This window comes from Phoxinus phoxinus (genome assembly GCF_949152265.1).
Source record: "Phoxinus phoxinus genome assembly, chromosome: 15".
Taxonomy (NCBI): Eukaryota; Metazoa; Chordata; class Actinopteri; order Cypriniformes; family Leuciscidae; genus Phoxinus; species Phoxinus phoxinus.
In genome coordinates this window covers 18,394,000-18,413,928 of record NC_136890.1, presented here as the reverse complement: position 1 = coordinate 18,413,928, position 19,929 = coordinate 18,394,000, and the positions used below count along the sequence as shown (strand labels likewise).

At 36.1% G+C, this 19,929-nt stretch overlaps 2 protein-coding genes across 4 annotated transcripts; both read left to right on the top strand.

Moving 5' to 3' along the window:
* Positions 1–1,467: 1,467 nt before the first annotated feature.
* Positions 1,468–19,127, top strand: cbwd (COBW domain containing). Of its 3 annotated transcripts, none has more exons than XM_079638842.1 (17): positions 1,502–1,664; positions 1,944–2,071; positions 2,288–2,374; positions 2,840–2,936; positions 4,636–4,727; positions 5,810–5,869; positions 5,956–5,993; positions 9,455–9,501; positions 10,804–10,890; positions 12,239–12,283; positions 12,802–12,858; positions 13,570–13,621; positions 14,524–14,592; positions 14,718–14,783; positions 14,937–15,066; positions 15,215–15,331; positions 17,778–19,127. In XM_079638842.1, the coding sequence occupies exons 2-16, from the start codon at positions 1,972–1,974 to the stop codon at positions 15,298–15,300; spliced, it is 1,113 nt and encodes a 370-aa protein (XP_079494968.1). In that variant the 5' UTR covers positions 1,502–1,664; positions 1,944–1,971; the 3' UTR covers positions 15,301–15,331; positions 17,778–19,127. The 3 variants fall into 3 exon arrangements, with proteins under 3 accessions (XP_079494966.1, XP_079494968.1, XP_079494967.1); XM_079638841.1 differs by lacking the exon at positions 17,778–19,127 and adding an exon at positions 15,424–15,802; XM_079638840.1 differs by lacking the exon at positions 17,778–19,127 and having other exon boundaries at positions 1,468–1,664; positions 15,215–16,345.
* foxd5 (forkhead box D5) lies at positions 17,980–18,942 on the top strand (the record flags this gene model as incomplete). The annotated part of the gene is made up of 1 exon (XM_079638843.1): positions 17,980–18,942. One exon carries the CDS (start codon positions 17,980–17,982, stop codon positions 18,940–18,942), a length of 963 nt encoding a protein of 320 aa, XP_079494969.1.
* Positions 19,128–19,929: the final 802 nt, after the last annotated feature.

Below are 19,929 nucleotides of genomic sequence, written 5' to 3'. Positions count from 1 at the left end.
TGGTCAGAAAGATGTGAAATTGCACAGCTGCGACCCCTGTCGACCGTGAATTGCCCTGCAACAAAACATTTCTTGTTAAACAAATAGGCTACTTTTGCTAAAGGTACAATATGTAAGATGCATTAAAATATCCACACACACACACACACAAAACACTAAAACAATGTTACATATTTTGTTACTTATGTTATTCCAAATGTTTCCAACAATGTTTAAATCCAGAGAAATTAGCAATTTTAACCAATGTCACGGCCCGTGTCATTACGTCGCCTGTCAGTCATGTCCCCACAATCAGCTTTTGGTAAAAACAATGGAAACACGGTGTGCTTTCTGATAAAATCTGACGTTTCAGATTTGTAACATGCTTTTGTCATTTCTATTTTTTTTTCTTCTGTTTTTAATTTTATTTCAGTTTTAGTAGGCTACTCCAACTTTAATCTATTGTATTTCAGTTAAAGGATTAGCCTAGTTCAACTTCAGAATTTAAATTTCCAGATAATTTACTCAACCCCGCGTCATCCAAGATGTTCATGTCTTTCTTTCTTCAGGTGAAAAGAAATGAAGAGTAAAACATTCTGCGCCACGGTGCATTGCAGTGTTAGTGCAAGACGAGCATGTGTGGTTAAAAGTATATAAAATGTGTGTGTGGTTTTTTTTAGAAAATGATCGATTGTTTCATTAGATAAGACCATTAGCCTATTCGGCTGGGATCGTGTAGAGCCCTTTGAAGCTGCATTGAAACTTCAAACTGTTTGACCCCATTGAAGTCTAGAGAAAATCCAGGAATGTTTTTCTCGAAAACCTTAATTTCTGAAGACTGGAGAAAGAAAGACATTAACATCTTGGATATCGTTGGGGTGGTGAGTAAATTATCAGGATTGAGTAAATTATCAAGATTTTAATTCTGAAGTGAACTAATCCTTTAAATGCCAAGCAAAATTTGAATTTTTTTGCAACCCTCTTACTAAAATTTGGGTTTGAAAGTCAGATTTTTTTCAATAAGCATTAAATAAACATCAATCCTATATTAACATTTTTTATATATATTTTTTTAATTATATATATATTTTTAAGAAGCTGTTGACTACCTCGTCTGGGACATTTAGTTATTGTTCAACTTATAATTTCCATAAATTCAAGAAAAATGGCGTATGCTACCTTTTTTGAGTGAAGTGTTTGGTGCATCATGTATAGTTTTTGCTATCAGCTGGTGGTCTGATCTTTACATATAAACCAATGCACACATTGGTTGTTAATTGTCATCATAATGAACTTTATGGTTTTTTGAATTGTTATATTAAGTTAAATACAGAAAGCCTTCAAGTTGATTTCTCTTTAAGGTAGGCCTACGTACTGTATAAATTAATTTAAAAAGCCCATTTTGATTTATGTGTTTGTTCGTTTTTGTGACCCTTCTATTTTGTCACTTGTTATGCTCATAGGGTTATGCTCAACCTAATGCTGAGCAATGCTAAAAAATAGTTTTTCAACAGGAACTCTTACTGCAAGTCAATGCGCAGGTCGGACCGTGATTACAGACACACCAGCAGCATATCGTACCGATATAAATATTGCGTTTTTTATTACAAACTGGACGACAGATATCACTCTGCAAGTCACGGTTTAAAGGAATACTTCATCTAAGAGCTCGTATTTCGTGAATTGTAAGTTGTCTTTAATTTGTGTGTACAAGCTTCGAAATGAATACATATGGCGCTTGTAGAGTAGTGCCAAACCGCTCTGTATTGTATTGACACCGAAAAGGACAGCACGTGTCTCTAAAATCAGCGTTCTGATCTGTCAAACATGGTGAAATATAGTATATGTCCGAATTATGTTCGACCTACCCTGAGTAATCTTTTCACTGAAGAATAAAGGTCCTGTCATATGCATTATATAATATAAAACCCTCATTTAATCTGAACTCCAATTTGTGTTTCTAGATTTTCCTTATTTTAAAAGATCTCAGTAATGGAAGAAGATGATGAATGTCCAGAGTTAGTTCCCATCAAGGAGAAGCCCACTGGACCCACAGCTCAGATACCAGTTACCATCATCACTGGATACTTGGGTCAGCTTTTAAGCAGTAACCATGTCTATCACTCCAAAGTGCATATATAAAGCATACCAAACCTTTTATTTATTTATTTTTTACTTAAAAATATGATTCTTCTATAGTATAAGTAAAAATGCTCAATAATATGCAAATTCAGGTTATCCTTAAATAGAAGAAACTATAATTTTACTCCAAGTGGCTTGACTTTATTTCTCTCTTTTTCATATACAGGTGCAGGAAAGACGACACTATTGAACTACATATTAACAGAACAACATAATAAGCGAATAGCTGTCATACTTAATGAATTTGGTGAAGGTAAGTTATAAAATGAGCAAAGAAATAAGCGATCAAAAGACCTCTAGCGTTGTTCTTATGCCTGGATTTTTTAATCTGTCCTGACAGTCCCTCTGGATTTTTCACTGTCATGACCAGAAGAGGGCAGCAAATTCATTCCCTATTTCCCTTAATCAGTGCAGTATAGTATGACCTTAAATTTTGTCATCATATACTCACCCTCATATTGTTCCAAACCTTTATGGGTTTCTTTCTTCTGTTGAGCACGAAAGTTGTTTGTTGGTAACCAAACAGTTGACAGTAGCAATTGACTTTCATAGTAGGAAAATAAAATACTATTACATACAATACATATTTTGTCATAATTTTCGTAACTTGGATCATATTCATGAACATTCTGATCAAAAGTGCACAGATTATTGTGTTGTGGGTCTGCTTTGCACATAAGCTCCACAGAGGTTGACTCTGTGCTGTGTTGCCCTGCAGGCAGTGCTCTGGAGAAGTCTTTAGCTGTGAGTCAAGCAGGAGAGCTCTACGAGGAGTGGCTGGAGCTGAGGAACGGCTGCCTGTGCTGCTCTGTAAAGTACGCCCTTTCAAATACTGGGACGAGTTGTCTATAAAGTGTGTGTGTGTGTGTGTGCTCTTGTTTATGTGATTTATGAGGACACAAATTTGTATAACGACATGTGTATTACACTGGTATTACAACTTAAACATGGTTTATGAGGACATTTCATGAGTCTTCATAATTCAAATAGCTTAAAAAACATAAAAAACGATGTTTTATTAAAAATGTAAAAATGCAGAATGTTTCCTGTGATGGGTTGTTTTAGGGATAGGGGCAGTGTAAGGGGATAGAATATACAGTTTGTACAGGAAAAACCATTACGCCTATGGAATGTCCTCACAACAAGTATAGCAAAACAAACGTGTGTGTGTGTGTGTGTGTGTGTGTGTGTGTGTGTGTGTGTGTGTGTGTGTGTGTGTGTGTGTGGAATAAATATAGTTCCATCTGGGCCACACAACTATTGTTGGATTTTAAAATGGATTAAATGGAAACCCACTATTCCTGCTTGCCTATTACATTCCAGTGACTAAAAAACTGTTGTCTTTGTTGAAACTATTCAGTTTGTTTGTTTGATCTGTTTATTGAGTTAAAAACAAATCCTGGGTTAACCTAGGATTTTTTATTTTGTGACAATTTCTCATTTAGGGTCATGTACATGCCTGCAAAGTTTTGACACTTTGAGGTGTGGTGAAATGAGGGTACAAAATGTCTGATGATTTTGATGTTCGCAGGTCAACTTGACCCGCAATTTCGTGGTTAACCGAAGCTACACAGACCCGATATAGAAAATTAAATAAAAAAGGATGTTTTTTTGTCAGTTTCTCAACTACCCTGTGAGGTTATTTTACATTATCCAAAGAAATGTATACTGCGTTGATGGCGTACATTTTAATCAGTTCAAGAATGTTAATATCGCTGGGAATCGAACAAATGATTTTGGCATTGCTAGCGCCATTCTCTACTGTTTGAGCTTCAGGAAAGCACACAAAAATAAAACAAAAACATTTTAAATAATAAAAAATAGTTTAAATTCTGTTTGTAATATTCATATTTTTTAAACAAATGGTTATACATTTTTAAAATAATTTAATTTTTTTGTTATAGTGTGTGAGAAGTATTAATATTAAATGTTTACTGTTTTTACTTTTTATATATATATATATATATATATATATATATATATATATAATGTGACTTTTCAGGAATTGTATTTAATCAAATTAGTGTCAATTTGACCTGCAACATAAAAATCTTACCCAGAATTTAAACATAAAACTGGTTTTAATTACCAATCATTATGAAAACATTATATATTATTACTGTGTAATGGAAAACTTGTACACTAATGTTCAGATGTTTGGGGTCAGTAAGAGTTTTTTTTTTTAATAAATGTATTAAGAAGACTTTATTCAGCAAGAATACGTTAAATTGATAAGTGACAGTAAAGACATTTATAATGTTATAAAATATTTCTATTTCAAATAAATTATGTTCTTTTTATTTATTTATCAGTCAATCCTGGAAAACATACTTGTGCATCAAATCGACATATTAGATTTCTGAAGGATAATGTGACACTGAAGCATTTTACAATATATTAAAATAGAAAACCGTTATTTGAATTGACTATTTACAAACTTTTGAACCATATTAGTGTACAATTGCATATATTATATTATGTCAGATAATACATTATCACCCCTTGCTTTTACAGAGACAATGGTTTAAAAGCTATTGAAAATCTAATGGAGAAGAAAGGAAAGTTTGACTACATCCTTCTAGAGACAACCGGATTGGCAGATCCAGGTATTTTATGTGCACTTCTTTGTAACATAACAAATCTCCTTGTTATGAAAGCTAATGCATCCATTGGCCAGCTTGCTCAAATGTTGTTATATTTTGTATGGGAGAGTTATATATGTTACATCCATGTTTGTTTACACAGATGTTTAGATAATGCAATATTTTATGGTTTAGATTTAATTTAAGTTCCTCACTAGACGCAATCTACCTCATCTTAGTCATCACTAGCATTTAGCTTTTAAATGTAACTTTTTTTTTACTTTGCAAGACAATGGGATTTTTCTCATACATAGCAAAAAGCACTATAATGTAATTGAGAGTGAAACTGAGATCAATGGAAAGGCAGGAAGGGTCAGCATCTCTGTAGCCAGACTGTGTACATGAGTGATAGATGTCAAGGGCCAGTGGCGTGCAGGACCCTCAGAGCTCAGACACAAGCCCCTCTTCACTGCTCTGCACTGTCATTGGCTGAGACAGGCCTGTCACTCCTGGGGGCCTCAGGGGGATAAGCCCCTCCCCTTCGTCAGAAGATGCTTGTGGGCTGAATGGTTGATGTTCCTGCTGTCTTTCAAGAACATTGCCTTCATTATACTTCTATCAAATATTTAGAGAGCTTTCTTATTCTACCTTGACAGTTTGACAAAACTCCATTATGTGAACAAGATGGCCTCAAATTGTAACATGAAACTGTGAAATAACTTTAACAGGAAAAGTTGGAAAACATGGAAACAAACAAAATTTTCCTTGTAGTTAATTTTTGAAGCCATCCATAAAATTTAGTTATGCATTTTAAAGCACATACCTACACCCTAAACCCGGATGAGTTTTATGGCAAAAAAGTGTTCAATAACTTGATGAACACTGCAAAACCTATGCTAAAATAAAGCATATATATATATATATAAATAGTATAAAACCCAATTAAAAATTTTTGCCACACCTTTCAAAGGTGAGTGCCATGAAACTTTATTTTGCATAATTTTATTTTTAAAAATCAGATTATATATAAAAATATTTAGATACTTAGATTATATATTAAACATGTATTTAAATGTTCATTTATTTATTTATGTTTTCCAAACCAGGAGCAGTTGCTTCCATGTTCTGGGTTGATGCAGAATTAGGGAGTGATGTCTACCTGGATGGTAAAATACTAACTAATAAATGTTTCCTCAGATGAAGTCATCAATATGCCTGTCAATATAATGCAGTTTCCTCATCTCCCACATAGGTATTGTAACGGTTATAGATGCTAAATATGCCATGCAGGTAAGTTGCTGATCCACACACTAAATTACTTCTGCAAACTAATATTTTGAAGCTTGTATTATTCTTAGCAATACACCGATTGAATTGATGCACACTTGAATTCTATGCAACTTGTGTTGTTGGCAACCATAAACCGCTAACACGAGTGAACTATTTTACCCATTAAAGTGTTTGTTCAGCCAAAAATTATGTCATCATGTACTCACCCTCATGTCATTCCAAACCCGTAAGACTTTTGTTTATATTCGGAACACAAATTAAGATATTTTTAAAGCTGCAGTCCGTAACTTTATTTGTGTTCAACATTTACAAGAATTCTATAATAAGCGAGTGCATCATGAATCAATTTTCCAAACCATGTTTTTGTCTTATCCTGAATCACTGCGGTACACCTAGAATAAGTGTTTATTTTCTGACTATTTTAGACTGGTTCGGGTCGTACCACTGCGGAGTAGCCCAGTACCGGCGTGACTCGACATAGACAGAAACAGAGAGAAGTAACTCCGGCTACAATGTTCTTCTGCAAGACGCATCAAGTACTGTTTATTAACCGCTAGATCGCCAAAAGTAATGGACTGCAGCTTTAATGAAATCTGAGCAATTTGTGTCCCTCTATTGACAGTCTTGGCAACTTCCACTTTGATGCTTCAAAAAGTTCATAAAGAGATCATAAAACGAATCCATATGATGTGAGCGTCCATTAGTCCATATTTTATGAAGAGACACGATCGCTTTAGATCAGGGGTGGGGAACGTTGGTCCTGGAGGGCCACTCTTTTGCAGAATTTAGTTCCAACCCTAATCAAACACACCTGAACAAGCTAATCAATGTCTTCAGGATCACTAAGGCTACAATCAGGTGAGTTTTTTTCAGGGTTGGAGCTAAACTCAGCAGGACAATGGCCCTCCTGGACCAACGTTCCCCACCCCTGCTTTAGATGATGAACAGATTGAATTTAGGGTTTTATTCACATATAAACATTCATCAATGCAAACATAGGTTGTGGTAAACGGAAGCTCAATCAGGCTTACTTGACGTGCAATAACCAATGACAATGAGGTTCATTCTCGTGTTACGCAGCACGTTTGAGCTTCCGCAAGAACCAATGAGGTTCATTCTTATGTGTTACGCAGCACGTTTGAGCTTCCGCAAGAACCAATGAGGTTTATTCTCGTGTTACGCAGCACGTTTGAGCTTCCGCAAGAACCAATGAGGTTTATTCTCGTGTTACGCAGCACGTTTGAGCTTCAGCAAGAACCAATGAGGTTCATTCTTATGTGTTACGCAGCACATTTGAGCTTCCGCAAGAACCAATGAGGTTTATTCTCGTGTTACGCAGCACGTTTGAGCTTCCGCAAGAACCAATGAGGTTTATTCTCGTGTTACGCAGCACGTTTGAGCTTCCGCAAGAACCAATGAGGTTTATTCTCGTGTTACGCAGCACGTTTGAGCTTCCGCAAGAACCAATGAGGTTCATTCTCGTGTTACGCAGCACATTTGAGTTTCAGCAAGAACCAATGAGGTTCATTCTTATGTGTTACGCAGCACATTTGAGCTTCCGCAAGAACCAATGAGGTTCATTCTCGTGTTACGCAGCACATTTGAGTTTCAGCAAGAACCAATGAGGTTCATTCTCGTGTTACGCAGCACGTTTGAGCTTCCGCAAGAACCAATGAGGTTCATTCTCGTGTAACGCAGCACGCTTGAGCTTTAGCAAGAACCAATGAGATTCATTCTTGTGTGTTACGCAGCACGTTTGAGCTTCAGCAAGAACCAATGAGGTTCATTCTTGTGTTACCCAGCACGTTTGAGCTTCAGCAAGAACCAATGAGGTTCATTCTCGTGTTTATGAGCTCAACACTTGTCATTTGTTTATCTTTTTTATTACACACACACACACACACAGTTAAGTATATATATAAATTCAAAGCTGGCCTTGTAAGCATTGTGTAATACATTTATACAGAGTTTATCACTTTGCTTCAAATAGTTTGTTACTGGAAGGCATTATGTTTACAGAAACAAAAACATTCTTTTAAATGTAATCTTTAAGTATCGTATCCCACTGAAATATCTCCCCCCTTGCCGTTCCTCTTCACACTTCAGGCCGGGAGCAGGACAGTGGTACTGACACCTGGGTAATAGGCTGTCATTTAGTGGTGTCAGTCTTGGCAAGTCAGTCTTTTTATTGCAGAGGTGGCACCTCTCGACACTGCGGCCCTCTGGGGTTCTGTGAGCGCCTGTTGAGGTGAAGACAGAGGAGGGCTTGATAGAAACCGAAGAAATAATGGATATCAGGGCAAATCACTCTAATGGGCCTGTCACCCTTTGTCCTGCTCTTTCATTGTCACTTGATATATTCATCCATATAAGAGATACTTTAGGATGTGGGGGATTCAGGTGAGGTGTCTTCTCTCAGGGTTTGACTTGCAGAGACATGCCCATCAGGTGCCCTTGTTTTCATTGATCTCTGCCAGTCTGTTTGGAAATCGTGCAGACAGATGATGAGGCTTGTCTCGCTCCCAGAGCTCAATGTTATTACATATTGAACACAGACATTGAGACACCCCTCCTTCCAGTCAGCAGAGACGACTGGCAGCACGTAGAATGACATAAATTGGATTGTTTTCAATAAGCAAACTGCTCAGAAGTTATAATATCCTGGAAATTGGATTTCTTTTTTTGCATTTTGTAATCGCAAACTTGTCAGTTTGCTCATCTGCTCGGATGTTAAAGCTGTACAGAAGAGAAGTGTTAAGCCTAACATGACCTTATGAGACATTAAATGTTCTTATCCCTCTATTAGATATTATAAATTATGTAATTCCAACTCTAAATTCTGATTGCACGAGTTGCATTCAAGCTGCCACAAAGAAGCCAATATTAAACACACCTGTGACTGCATATCATCACTTGAATATTATATGCATCAACTTGTATTGCTTGACAACTATAAACATTACACTACTGAACTTTTTTTAACTATTAAGAATTATTTGTTTTGATTAATATTATCTAGAAGATTGGTATATAATTTACCTTCTAAAAGCAATAAGCCACTCAATGCAATTTCACCTTGGTTAAAGAGGTCTTAATCAGTCCATAAAAGTCCATCAAGCTTTATTTGAAGATACATTTGTGATATTAAAACACTATTTTGTCTAAATAAATTAGAAATAAAAAAACTAAACTTTACAAGTGAATTTAGAAATCACTACATTATAATGTGCACTATGAAAAAGGGATATTTATTGTCAAATTTGATAAACATGACATTTAAGAATGTTATTAAATAATTGAAAAAAATATATTCAGCTGAGAACCAATATGTTGTGCATCACTGAAATATAATCAAAATAAAATGTATTTATACGACAAAAAATTATGATTATGAAGGTTTGTTGTTGTAACAGTTGTTATGTGTTATGTAATCATTCTGTCATTTTCTGTTTGTCTTGTAGCATCTAACAGAAGAAAAGCCAGAGGGTCTTATCAATGAAGCTGCCAGGTAAAACCTTATTTGATTCATTAATATCCTCCAGAGACTTTTGTCCTCTCTAGAGGACGTTATATATTAGTGAATTCCTCTGAGACCATACATCAGAGTTTTAAAGAGCACATTCAGGGCTTTGCAGAGATACTAAATGTTTGGAGGTTTGACCATGACCACTCCTCCTTGGTCTTTAGAAATTACTGACATTGACTGAATGTCCGAATCTAGCACACTTGTGCAAATATGATATAATTTTTAAATCTGACTAATTTTCAGATTGTTTGTTATAAATGAACATCTCAGGAAAACATCATGGGATTTCAAATTAAAATATGACTTTCTGTTACGAAACAGGGCATTGATTTCATACATGTCCACTGTAGAGGACACCAGGACTTGCATCATATTTATCAGGCATTCTGGGGAGACACAACAAGTGAATAGGAAAGAAAATATATATCAACATTGCTATGAAATATGAGATATTCTTATGAAAATGTTGCCAAGTTTTTCTGGGTCTCAGGAAGATATACAGTATAAATATGGTGTTCGACGAAAAAAGTTAAAGTCTTCATTACAATAAATAACTCATTATGCACCATACAGTTCTATAAGAATCCAGATGCCATTGTTTCCCCCCATCACACCCAGATTTGTATGAGCACCTCTTGTGTGGTCTTTGAAAATACTATTTGTGACTGTTATGTTATCTCTATTAAACATTACAGCTGGTGCTAATGTTTGTGCAAAAACATATCCGATTCCAGCCCAGCTCCCTCCACCTCACCTGCTGCGGTCGGGGTGTTTTTGTTGGGGTTCGGAGGCATGTCGGAATGCTCACAAGTGTCAGAGGCCATAAAAAACGCTTCTGCTCTCTGTTTATGTTTTCCTACCACGCAAAATGGTGGCGCCTTTTGAGTATGGCACGAACCATGCCACCCACACACGACTCAACAACAGGCAGGGGGATGGATGAAACACAACAAAGACTGTTTGCACACTTACACACACACATTTAGATACAAAGGGAGAGTGGGACATTGAACACGAGCAATAAAGAGAGTGACAAAAGAGAGAGAATGGGACGAGATGTTCTCGTACTGTATTGTTCTATTGATGTATTATACGACTGTAATCACACATACTTGCGTACAGCAACTGTAGATGCACATAGAAGCAATTTGCTTTTTATGACGAATAATCCATATGCGACCCTCTTGAGGTGTCGTCTGCCTTTGTCGCATACAGATTTAGGAAAGATGGGCAGCATTTATCAGGTGATTGTGAATGGTGCTGAATTCTGCTTTCTTTTTTTAGGCAGATAGCTCTTGCTGATCTGACCATCATCAATAAGACCGATCTAGTGAATGAGACTGAGCTGCTGCAGCTCAGAGATACAGTGAGGTGAGAACTGTCAACCTTTATACAACAACCTAATATGTTCTTATTAGGGATGTACTGATTATACAATTCTGGCTGATAATGATTTTTACCAATAAATGGGCGATATTCTTTTATATATATATATATATATATATATATATATATATATATATATATATATATATATATATATAAAATGACAAAACCAAAATCAATAATTTTAAATGCTACATGTGAATGCACAGTGTTTTTAAAGATGAACTTTTAATCAAAGGTATAGTACTAGTTTTACACTACCGGTCAAAAGTTTGGAATAAATACTCTTTTTTTTTTTTTTTTATGTTTTTCAAAAGAAATCTCTAATTCTCACAAAGGCTGCAATTTATTTGATCAAAAATACAGTAAAAACAGAATTATTTTTAAATATTAGTACAATATAATTTCTATTTTAATGTTTTAAAATGTAATTTGTTCCTTACTCCAGACTTCAGTGTCGCACGTAATTACATTATATGTAATAAAAAGTTTTTGTTTTTTTAAACAGCAATTAAATAAATGTATTTTCTGTCACTTGAATCAATCTAATGCATCTTTGTTGAAAAAAAAGTATACATTTCTACATCAAATCAGCATATTAATATGATTTCTGAATGATCATGTGACATTGAAGATTGGAGTAATGATGCTGAAAATTCAGCTTTGACATCCCAGGAATAATTTATATTTTATAAAATATATTAAAATATAAAATATATAAATTACATTTTAACAATACTTTAAAAAATATTGTTTGATCAAATAAATACATTATTGGTGAGCATAAGAGACTACTTCAGAAAAACATTTTAAAATTGTTAATTTTTCCCAACTTTTGACCGCCAGTGTATGTTATTCAGTAGATTCTGGTGTCTGTCTTTAATATGTCACGAATATTTTGTGGTGAAGACACCACAACATTTGTATTACTTACAAGTGGTGCATGTCACTTTTGCAAAGTATTAAACGTTGGAATGTACTATTACTTTTTAAACAATTTTCTTATGATTTTTGCATGGTGAACAATCAAATGGGAAAAGAAAAAAAATCAGAAACTTGCTTTTAAGGAGGTACCCTATTCATATCTATGTACCAGAATATCTTAGAGTCTTGAGGGTAGACTCATTTGACTTTCAGAAATGAGTAAAAACCATTCAGAACACCTTGACGACCACATAGCCACGTCCTGACAACCAAACATAATATAACACCTTGGCATTGTAATGTTGACCTTCACTCTTCTTACATTTGCTTCAGAAAATGTAAAAAATCTAGTTGTAAAGATACTAGTACTTGTTTGAGTTTTACATGTGCTCTGTCTTCTTCATTATAGATCAATAAATGGGCTCGTAAAGATCTTGGAGACACAAAAATCCAGGTGAGGTGATATGCAGAAACCACCAACACAAAACATGCACTTTCATGGTAAAAATGGTGTGCGTATTGTACCATGTTTTTAAGCCGTTTCAAACTTACTTTCTGCATGCAACAAATGTCTGTCAAGATATTTAAAGCAGTTTAAAGATTTTAAGACCTGTAATCTGATATGTACAGTACACTACTGTGTTATTATCACTGTTGTAAACAGTTTTGCTGATTAATTATTACAATTATTTATTTAAAAGAATATTGAAAATAGTATTTTTTGTAACAATGTAAACATTTTCTGTTTACTGTCATTTTTGATCAATGTATTGTATCCTTGATGAATAAAATTAATGTATTTAAAACAGTAGTGTATGTTCAATCAATTTCATAAATGAAACTAAGAAAAAAGTTTTTCCGCAGTTTTATATGCTTGTTAATGCACTCTTTATCTTCTTATCTAATAAAAACATCAAATATAAAGTATTTTTATATATAAATGTGAATTAAGTGTATTTTCCTTTCTCATAGGGTTGATCTGTCTCAAGTATTGGATTTACATTCGTTTGACACCAAAGAGGGCTCAAGGTAAGTGTTTTCTGAAGAAAAACAATTCCAGTACTTGATTCTTACTGAAAGTATAGTGGCGATTCTGTTCACCAGTACTTTTTCCCAGAGGATTTTGTGCATCCGACGAGGATCAAACACTCCATTAGCTCATGCTAATGTTGATGACTTGCACAAAAACAAAAAAATGAAACACCCAGTTTAAGAGTAATTACAGTGAGACAGACTAAATGTAAATGACTCTGCCCAGCTGCAGAGGATTAGAGCCGGTGTCTGCAGTAAAGGTACAGAAGCACTTCCACACAGACTGCCTTTCAGCCCCGACTGTGGCCCATTTGCCCCCCTGAGCACACGCTGCTTGTCTGGGATGACCCCCCTCTGGTCTGCTGTGTGGTACTCCCAGCCCGACGAATAATCCACAGAGCTACGTTTGCCCTCCCCGAGGGGTCAGAGCCCGCTCTCCCGCTACCCTCGCGCGCTTTCTTCTTCTTTCTTTCTGCATTAAGCTCAATCTTACTGTTACTAAACCCAAAAGCTCCTCCGCATCACACCAGCAGCAGGATTAGGGGCCGGCCCGTCAGTGTAGTCAAACCCTTTGAAAGGTTTTAGCTAAGACTGTACATCTGTCTGATGCATTTGGGTATGTAAGAGGATGTTGTTTATTGAAGGTATTTGACATCAATCAATGTAGTTGTTTCACATTGAAATGTCTTGAAATCTTGTGTTCTGCAGGTTAGCTGAAATGCTGCAGCTGGTGAAAACCAGCCAACCACATCTAGACAAGGTGAAGATGACTTGTTTTATGACATTTTGAATCAACGTATCGGAAAAAACAAGATTTTTTTAAACTAGGAGCTTGGTTTAATGTTAAATGTTCCTCCTATCCTTGAACCAAACTCTCCATTGGAGCTCTTATCATTGGATGGGTCACTTTCCCGCATCCACCCAGTCGCTCCCACCCTCCCCCTTCCGAGCCAAACTTCACTGCTCTTTTCATGTAAATGAGAGCCCTGTTTTCTCTTGTTATTCCAAAGGAAAAAAGGAAGTGTAACTTTGTGTAACTTTTAGCACAGACAAACAATGGTTTAAGTATCTGTAAAGGGCCCATGTAACACCCCAGAGAACTACAGCAGAATGGGCGCTAAAGCAGTGTAAGTGTTTAAAACCAAGGGGAAATTCATTCAAGCGTTGTACTGATGCTGTTTACTAGAAACAGAAATGATTAAAATTCCTTATACATTTCTGATGATGATTTTTTTGCCTTTTGTGGAATAAAATCCCTTCGATAGCACAAGTGCAGCAATCTTACACTACCGTTCAAACTTTTATTCATCAAGGATGCATTAAATTGATCAAAAGTGACTGTAAAGACATTCATAATGTTACAAAAATATTTCTATTTTAAATAAATGCTGTTCTTTTAAACCTTCCATTCATTAAAAAAATCCTGGGGGGGAAATGCAGCACAACTGTTTTTACATTGATGATAATAATCAGCATATTAGTATGATTTCTGAAGGATCATGTGGCTAAATTGTAATAATATTTCACAATATGTTTGTTTTTACTGGTGTCCACTCCAGACTTTTGAATGAAAGTGTACAGCACATTTCACATAACTCGTTTGAAAACGTTTGCGATGGTACTAATGTTTAATGTTTGGGTGACGTATTTGCTTTATTTCAGAGTATGCTGACAGTAACATTTGAAGTACCCGGCAGTGTGTCAGAAGACCTATTAAATATATTCATTCAGGTACAAATAGATTATATGGAAGCATATAAATAAAACAAAATTAAATATTTACGCCATAATAAAATGTCTTGAAATTTGAATGGGGTTTTTTTTGGGCGAAATAAAAAAATCTTTTTTTCCTGTAGAACCTCCTATGGGAGAAGATATTTAAGAACAAAGCAGGATTGGCAATGACAGTTATCCGGATAAAGGTAAGGATACACTCATCTGTATATTCTTGCATTATGTCAGCCACCGAAATGCCAAATAATCATGACTTCTGTTCTGCGAAGAAGCATTGTCTTCAACAATATATCATGTACAAGCACTATAATATTCAGTGTAAATGATGTGTGTTGTGGCAGGGGATCTTCTCCATCCAGCAAAAACAGAAGAAGGTGATGTTGCAGGGTGTCCATGAGCTTTATGAGCTGGAAGAGACTCCAGAGTTCTGGGCAGATCACGAGCCGAGACTCAACCAACTCGTCTTCATAGGTGAGAACCTACTGTATGAAGACCGTCTGCATATTAAGATGCAATGCCTATATAGAACTCTTTGTAAAATGATAAATCTACCTGTTAAACATTTGTCATTGTTTATGACGTTACTAGATTGTTTCATGCAAACATTTTTTTTCTTCAGGTCGAAATCTTGATGGCGAGATTCTGAAGAAAGAGTTCATTTCGGCCGTGTCAAATAAAGACAGCGTTGGAGTAGATAGTGTCTGACTGAAATTGTGGACAATCTACCACAGGCCATGTATAGAAACCATACAACACCAATAACCTCTATCTCATAAGACAACTGTTGAATCACTGAAAAATGCAGCGGTTTCTGTTTGCAACCCACAGGGAGTGTGCAAATCCTGCAGCAGCTTAATAGGTGCTTATCATGCTCCATAAGTGTTCAAATCTGACACTTATGTTCTTAAAAATCCTTTAAGCAACTCTATGCCACACTTCAAACCAGTCAAATTTACTGACATGTCTTAAACACATTGTCATTTATTTCACATTTACATAATTTTTTCTCCAAATACATGTCTGAAAGTGCATTATATTTTGGATAAAACCCAGTCTTTATTTTAAGAGTATGACGTTATTTAAACAATTCATTTGGGGGATCAATTACTAATCATTTTACGTAGGCCTTTCCACAGTGTAAAGTGTAAAATAACAGTAACCAGTCAAATAAATGTAGTCTTGACTTGAGTTACATGGCTTGCTCTTCTAACGTGTCAAATTTGTCTTTTTTTTCAATGTGAGAACCATCTTTATAAGCACCCACTTAACACTTTCTGTGATGAGGCGAAAAATGGCTAACATTGGGGAAATTGTTTGGCAGAGGTTATTTTTTGTTGAGTGTGGAACACACATTATGATAACTAAGCAAAAGAAAGCTTAATGAGCTTATAAATGTATGAATGTAAGCCGCTTTGGATTAAACATTCACTGTAAACAATTATATGATCAATAAGTTATGACAACATGCGTTTTTTACATTGCTTTAACTCGTCAAAATAAGTTAAGCAATTTTTACTTTTTTATAAGTTAAACCAGATTCAACTAATTTTTTAAGTCAGTTTAATGCAATTTAAGTTGAAATGACTTAAACATCCAAGTTGATTGTACTTAAAATTAGCACCTTTTTACAGTGTTCACAAAATGTGCCACAAATGTAATTATTGCTGCTCTAATAAGTTATATATTATAACATCATTTAGTGATGTGGTAGAAACTGCAGTAAGAATATTTTAATACATTTTATCACACTATAAATGATTTGCTGAATTGCTTTTTTCACATGCACTTTGTGTTATTATAAACCTTAATGTTCCGTACAAACACTATAAGATCAGTCTATGTCTTTGGACTTCTTATCAATGACAATGATTGCTGTAAATAGTTAGTTTACACAACTTTCAAGTACTCATACATTTACATGCATCCACTTCCACACCATCCACAGCTGAGGAAGTGGACGGTGGGCTCCAACCCTTTCATTTGCAATTGAGATGACTGAACAGTTTTAACACATATCCGCGCACAAGAAGGTTTGCTTTGAGGATTGCTGCGCTCATTCATGCACTCCAATAAAACTCGCTCCTGGCCTGTAGCCTAAAGCTGCGCCGTTTCCTTTTTGATTCTGATGTTGATAGGCTCGTTTACCGGCATTCTTCTTTCAATGCGGGGAGCCGGGCCATGGCCATTTTCATGGTCACACCACCTGCGGGTATCTTGAGGTGACAAACCAAACGAAACCCAGGGGGTATCGGGGGAAAATCAGTCTTTTAAACCGGTAGTTAGGCGTGGTGTGAAAATTCACCCTCACACATCCCAGCTCCCACTGCGCAAACTTGCTTCTGAATTGGAGAGGAATCCAAAAAGATCGAATAACGTGTGCTGACGTAGCAAGGTTCGTGACGTGACGCTCTTTTTTTGGTGCGGGTTTAAAACGCAATTGATAAAAAAAAAACGTTGAAATCACGACGTGTATAAGCATATTTCATTAGTTGAATTACAATTCGTTTTGATAGGCTTTTGTTTGATGTTTGAAATGCGCTTAAAGGGCAATGCCAATTTGGTTCTTAAATTAGGCCTAGCCTACCTCTTATAGGCTACAAGACAATTAAAATAGGCCTAATGCTTTCCCCCCCCCCCTTTTTTAAGCATTGTTAAAGTTTAAAAACGAAGTCATTGTGGCATAACTAAGAAAAACATGTTGTCATGTAACAGGAAATCTATAAAATGAGGCTCAAAACTTAAAACCTTCAGGCCAAACAACGTCAAAAAATATGATATTAAAATAATACACTGATATTAAAATATATATTGCATATATGAAAATAATTGTTATTTTCTATTTTTATTGTTTATTTTTTGCACGTAACAATAAAAAAAAGCATTTAAGCGTTTGTTTCTTTCCATAGGCCTATGTGTTGGCATGCGTTTTAAAGATCCATTATTTTGTAAGTGCATTTAATAGGCCTAATCATTTTAATATTTCAATATTTAAGTAGCCTATTAATATTTTAATATTAAGGATAAAAATTTATTGAAATAATAAAGTTGGTCCTATAAAAGTAGCTAATTAATAATAGGCTATGGCTAATAATATTAATAATAATACAATGTTCTGTATACAGATGCTCTAAGTCTAATGGGATGTTTAGGATCCACATCTCATATGCGAATTGTTTAAACAGGTCAAAGCCCCCCACACCTGCCTGCCTGTCCTGTCCTGAATCCCTGCGGTGACACTTCACTCCTATTGGTCTGACCCTCGGCGGACCAAAGACAGAATGCGTGTGGCCCCTCATAAATAGCACTCATTTCTTTGAGTCCTGCAATCCGACCACAACCTTCACCAACCACGAGTCGCGTCCAGCACATTTGGGGTCTCCAACAATGACCCTTACCCAGGATTACGAAGAAGTGCCGTGTACCCCCGTCTCGTTTGAAGACGATGAAATAAACATCGTTGGAGGAGACCACAGTGATAGCGACCGAGAGTATTTCATCATGCCTTGCAGGGACCCCGATCACTCAGGGTCCGAGTCTTCAGGAGAGAGCGAGAGCAGCTTCTCCACCGCGTCCGCTCCAAAGCAAACCTCCTCCGTCAAGCCTCCGTATTCCTACATCGCCCTCATAACTATGGCCATCCTCCAGAGCCCCATGAAGAAGCTCACCCTCAGCGGCATCTGCGACTTCATCAGCAACAAGTTTCCTTACTACAAGGAGAAGTTCCCAGCCTGGCAGAACTCCATCAGACACAACTTATCACTCAACGACTGCTTCATCAAGATCCCGCGAGAACCTGGAAACCCAGGGAAAGGGAACTACTGGTCCCTGGACCCTGCGTCTGAGGACATGTTTGACAACGGCAGCTTTCTGCGCAGAAGAAAAAGATTCAAGAGGAACCAACCCGAGTTCACTAAAGACAACCTGGTGCTCTACCACCACCCAACGTTAAGTTATCGAGCATATGGGCGACCTTACTGCGTTTCTGGCCCGGTGCCAGCCCAGGCTAATCCTATTGGATATTTGCCAGTGCCGGATGGCATCATGGTGCCCCCTCCATATTTCCAGTATCAGACTCTCAATATTAAGGTCCACGGAGCTCCAGAAATCCAGCAAAGGCCCGAGCCCAAGACCCAGAAGTGTTCGTTCAGTATTGACAGCATCATGGCTAAATCAACGGCGTGTCCTCACAAAAACTCTCCTCGTCATCTCACACCTGACTACAGTTATGCGTTTCCCAGGCCAACATCATGTGTGACTCCAAGTTTGGTACCTGTGCCACCAAGGACCCCTTTGCTCAAGACTGTTCCTTTCACAGAAACTCTGCGGATGGTGTATCCTCACTGTTAAACTGTCTGGGGGAAAAGAACTCTTGTCATTTTAAATAGGCTTGTAACATAAGATATTTCTGTCATTGCTCTTATATGATAGTTTTAATGTAAATAAATAAATAAATAAATGGTAATATATTTGCTAGTCCTGGAAAGTGGATGTATTAAAATGCCTGTTTAAATAAACCATCATTGTCACATCTCAATTTTGTGTTCTCATTAGGCCTATTCGTAGTTTTTCGGTTGCATTATCTCGTGTCAAAGTTTTCAGAGTTAAATGAAATAGCCAAGTATACGTTTTCGCTTTTGGGAAAAGTTTTGAACGTTGAGTTGGGTAATGTAGCCTATAGGCTAGCCTACTGCAATTCTTAAAGAACTGCATGAATGAATGCCCGTTCAATAGGCCTACTCGTGTTACAGCGTGTATTATAGCCTATATTTCCCTCTGTCAATGCTTGCAATACATTTTCTATCATTTTATGTCCACTAGATGGAGACTGGAGCTCGTGAAATCAGCCGCACTCAATGCATTGATTTCACAAGCATTCCCTAGTCGAGACGGATGTGCTTGATCGATTATTACGATTTAAGTTTGGACACATTACTATTTTTAATGTTTTTTTAAAGAAGTCACTTATGCTCAACAAGCCTGCATTTATTTGGTAAAAAATACAGAAAAAACACAGTAATATTGTGAAATATTATCACAATTTAAAATAATGGTTTTATATTTTAATATAGCCTACTTTGAAATATAATTTATTTCTGTGATGCAAATCTGAATTTTAATCAGCTATTACTCCAGTCTTCAGTGTCACATGATCAGAAATCATTAATAAATGCTGATTTGGTGCTCATTTATCAATGTTGGAAACAGTTGCGCTATTTAATCTTTTTTTGGAACCTGTAATAATTTCTCAGGATTTATTGATGAATAAAACCTTTTTGAAAACAGCATTTATTCAAAATAGAAATATTTTCTTATAGTATAAATCTTAACTATCAC

Bases quoted from the DNA above. Each gene is read 5' to 3' on its own strand.
- cbwd (XM_079638842.1), top strand. From the start codon at position 1,972: ATGGAAGAAGATGATGAATGTCCAGAGTTAGTTCCCATCAAGGAGAAG. The intron at 5,994-9,454 runs GTAAGTTGCTGA...TTTGTCTTGTAG, and splicing joins ATGCTAAATATGCCATGCAG to CATCTAACAGAAGAAAAGCC. The intron at 12,284-12,801 runs GTGAGGTGATAT...CCTTTCTCATAG, and splicing joins TTGGAGACACAAAAATCCAG to GGTTGATCTGTCTCAAGTAT.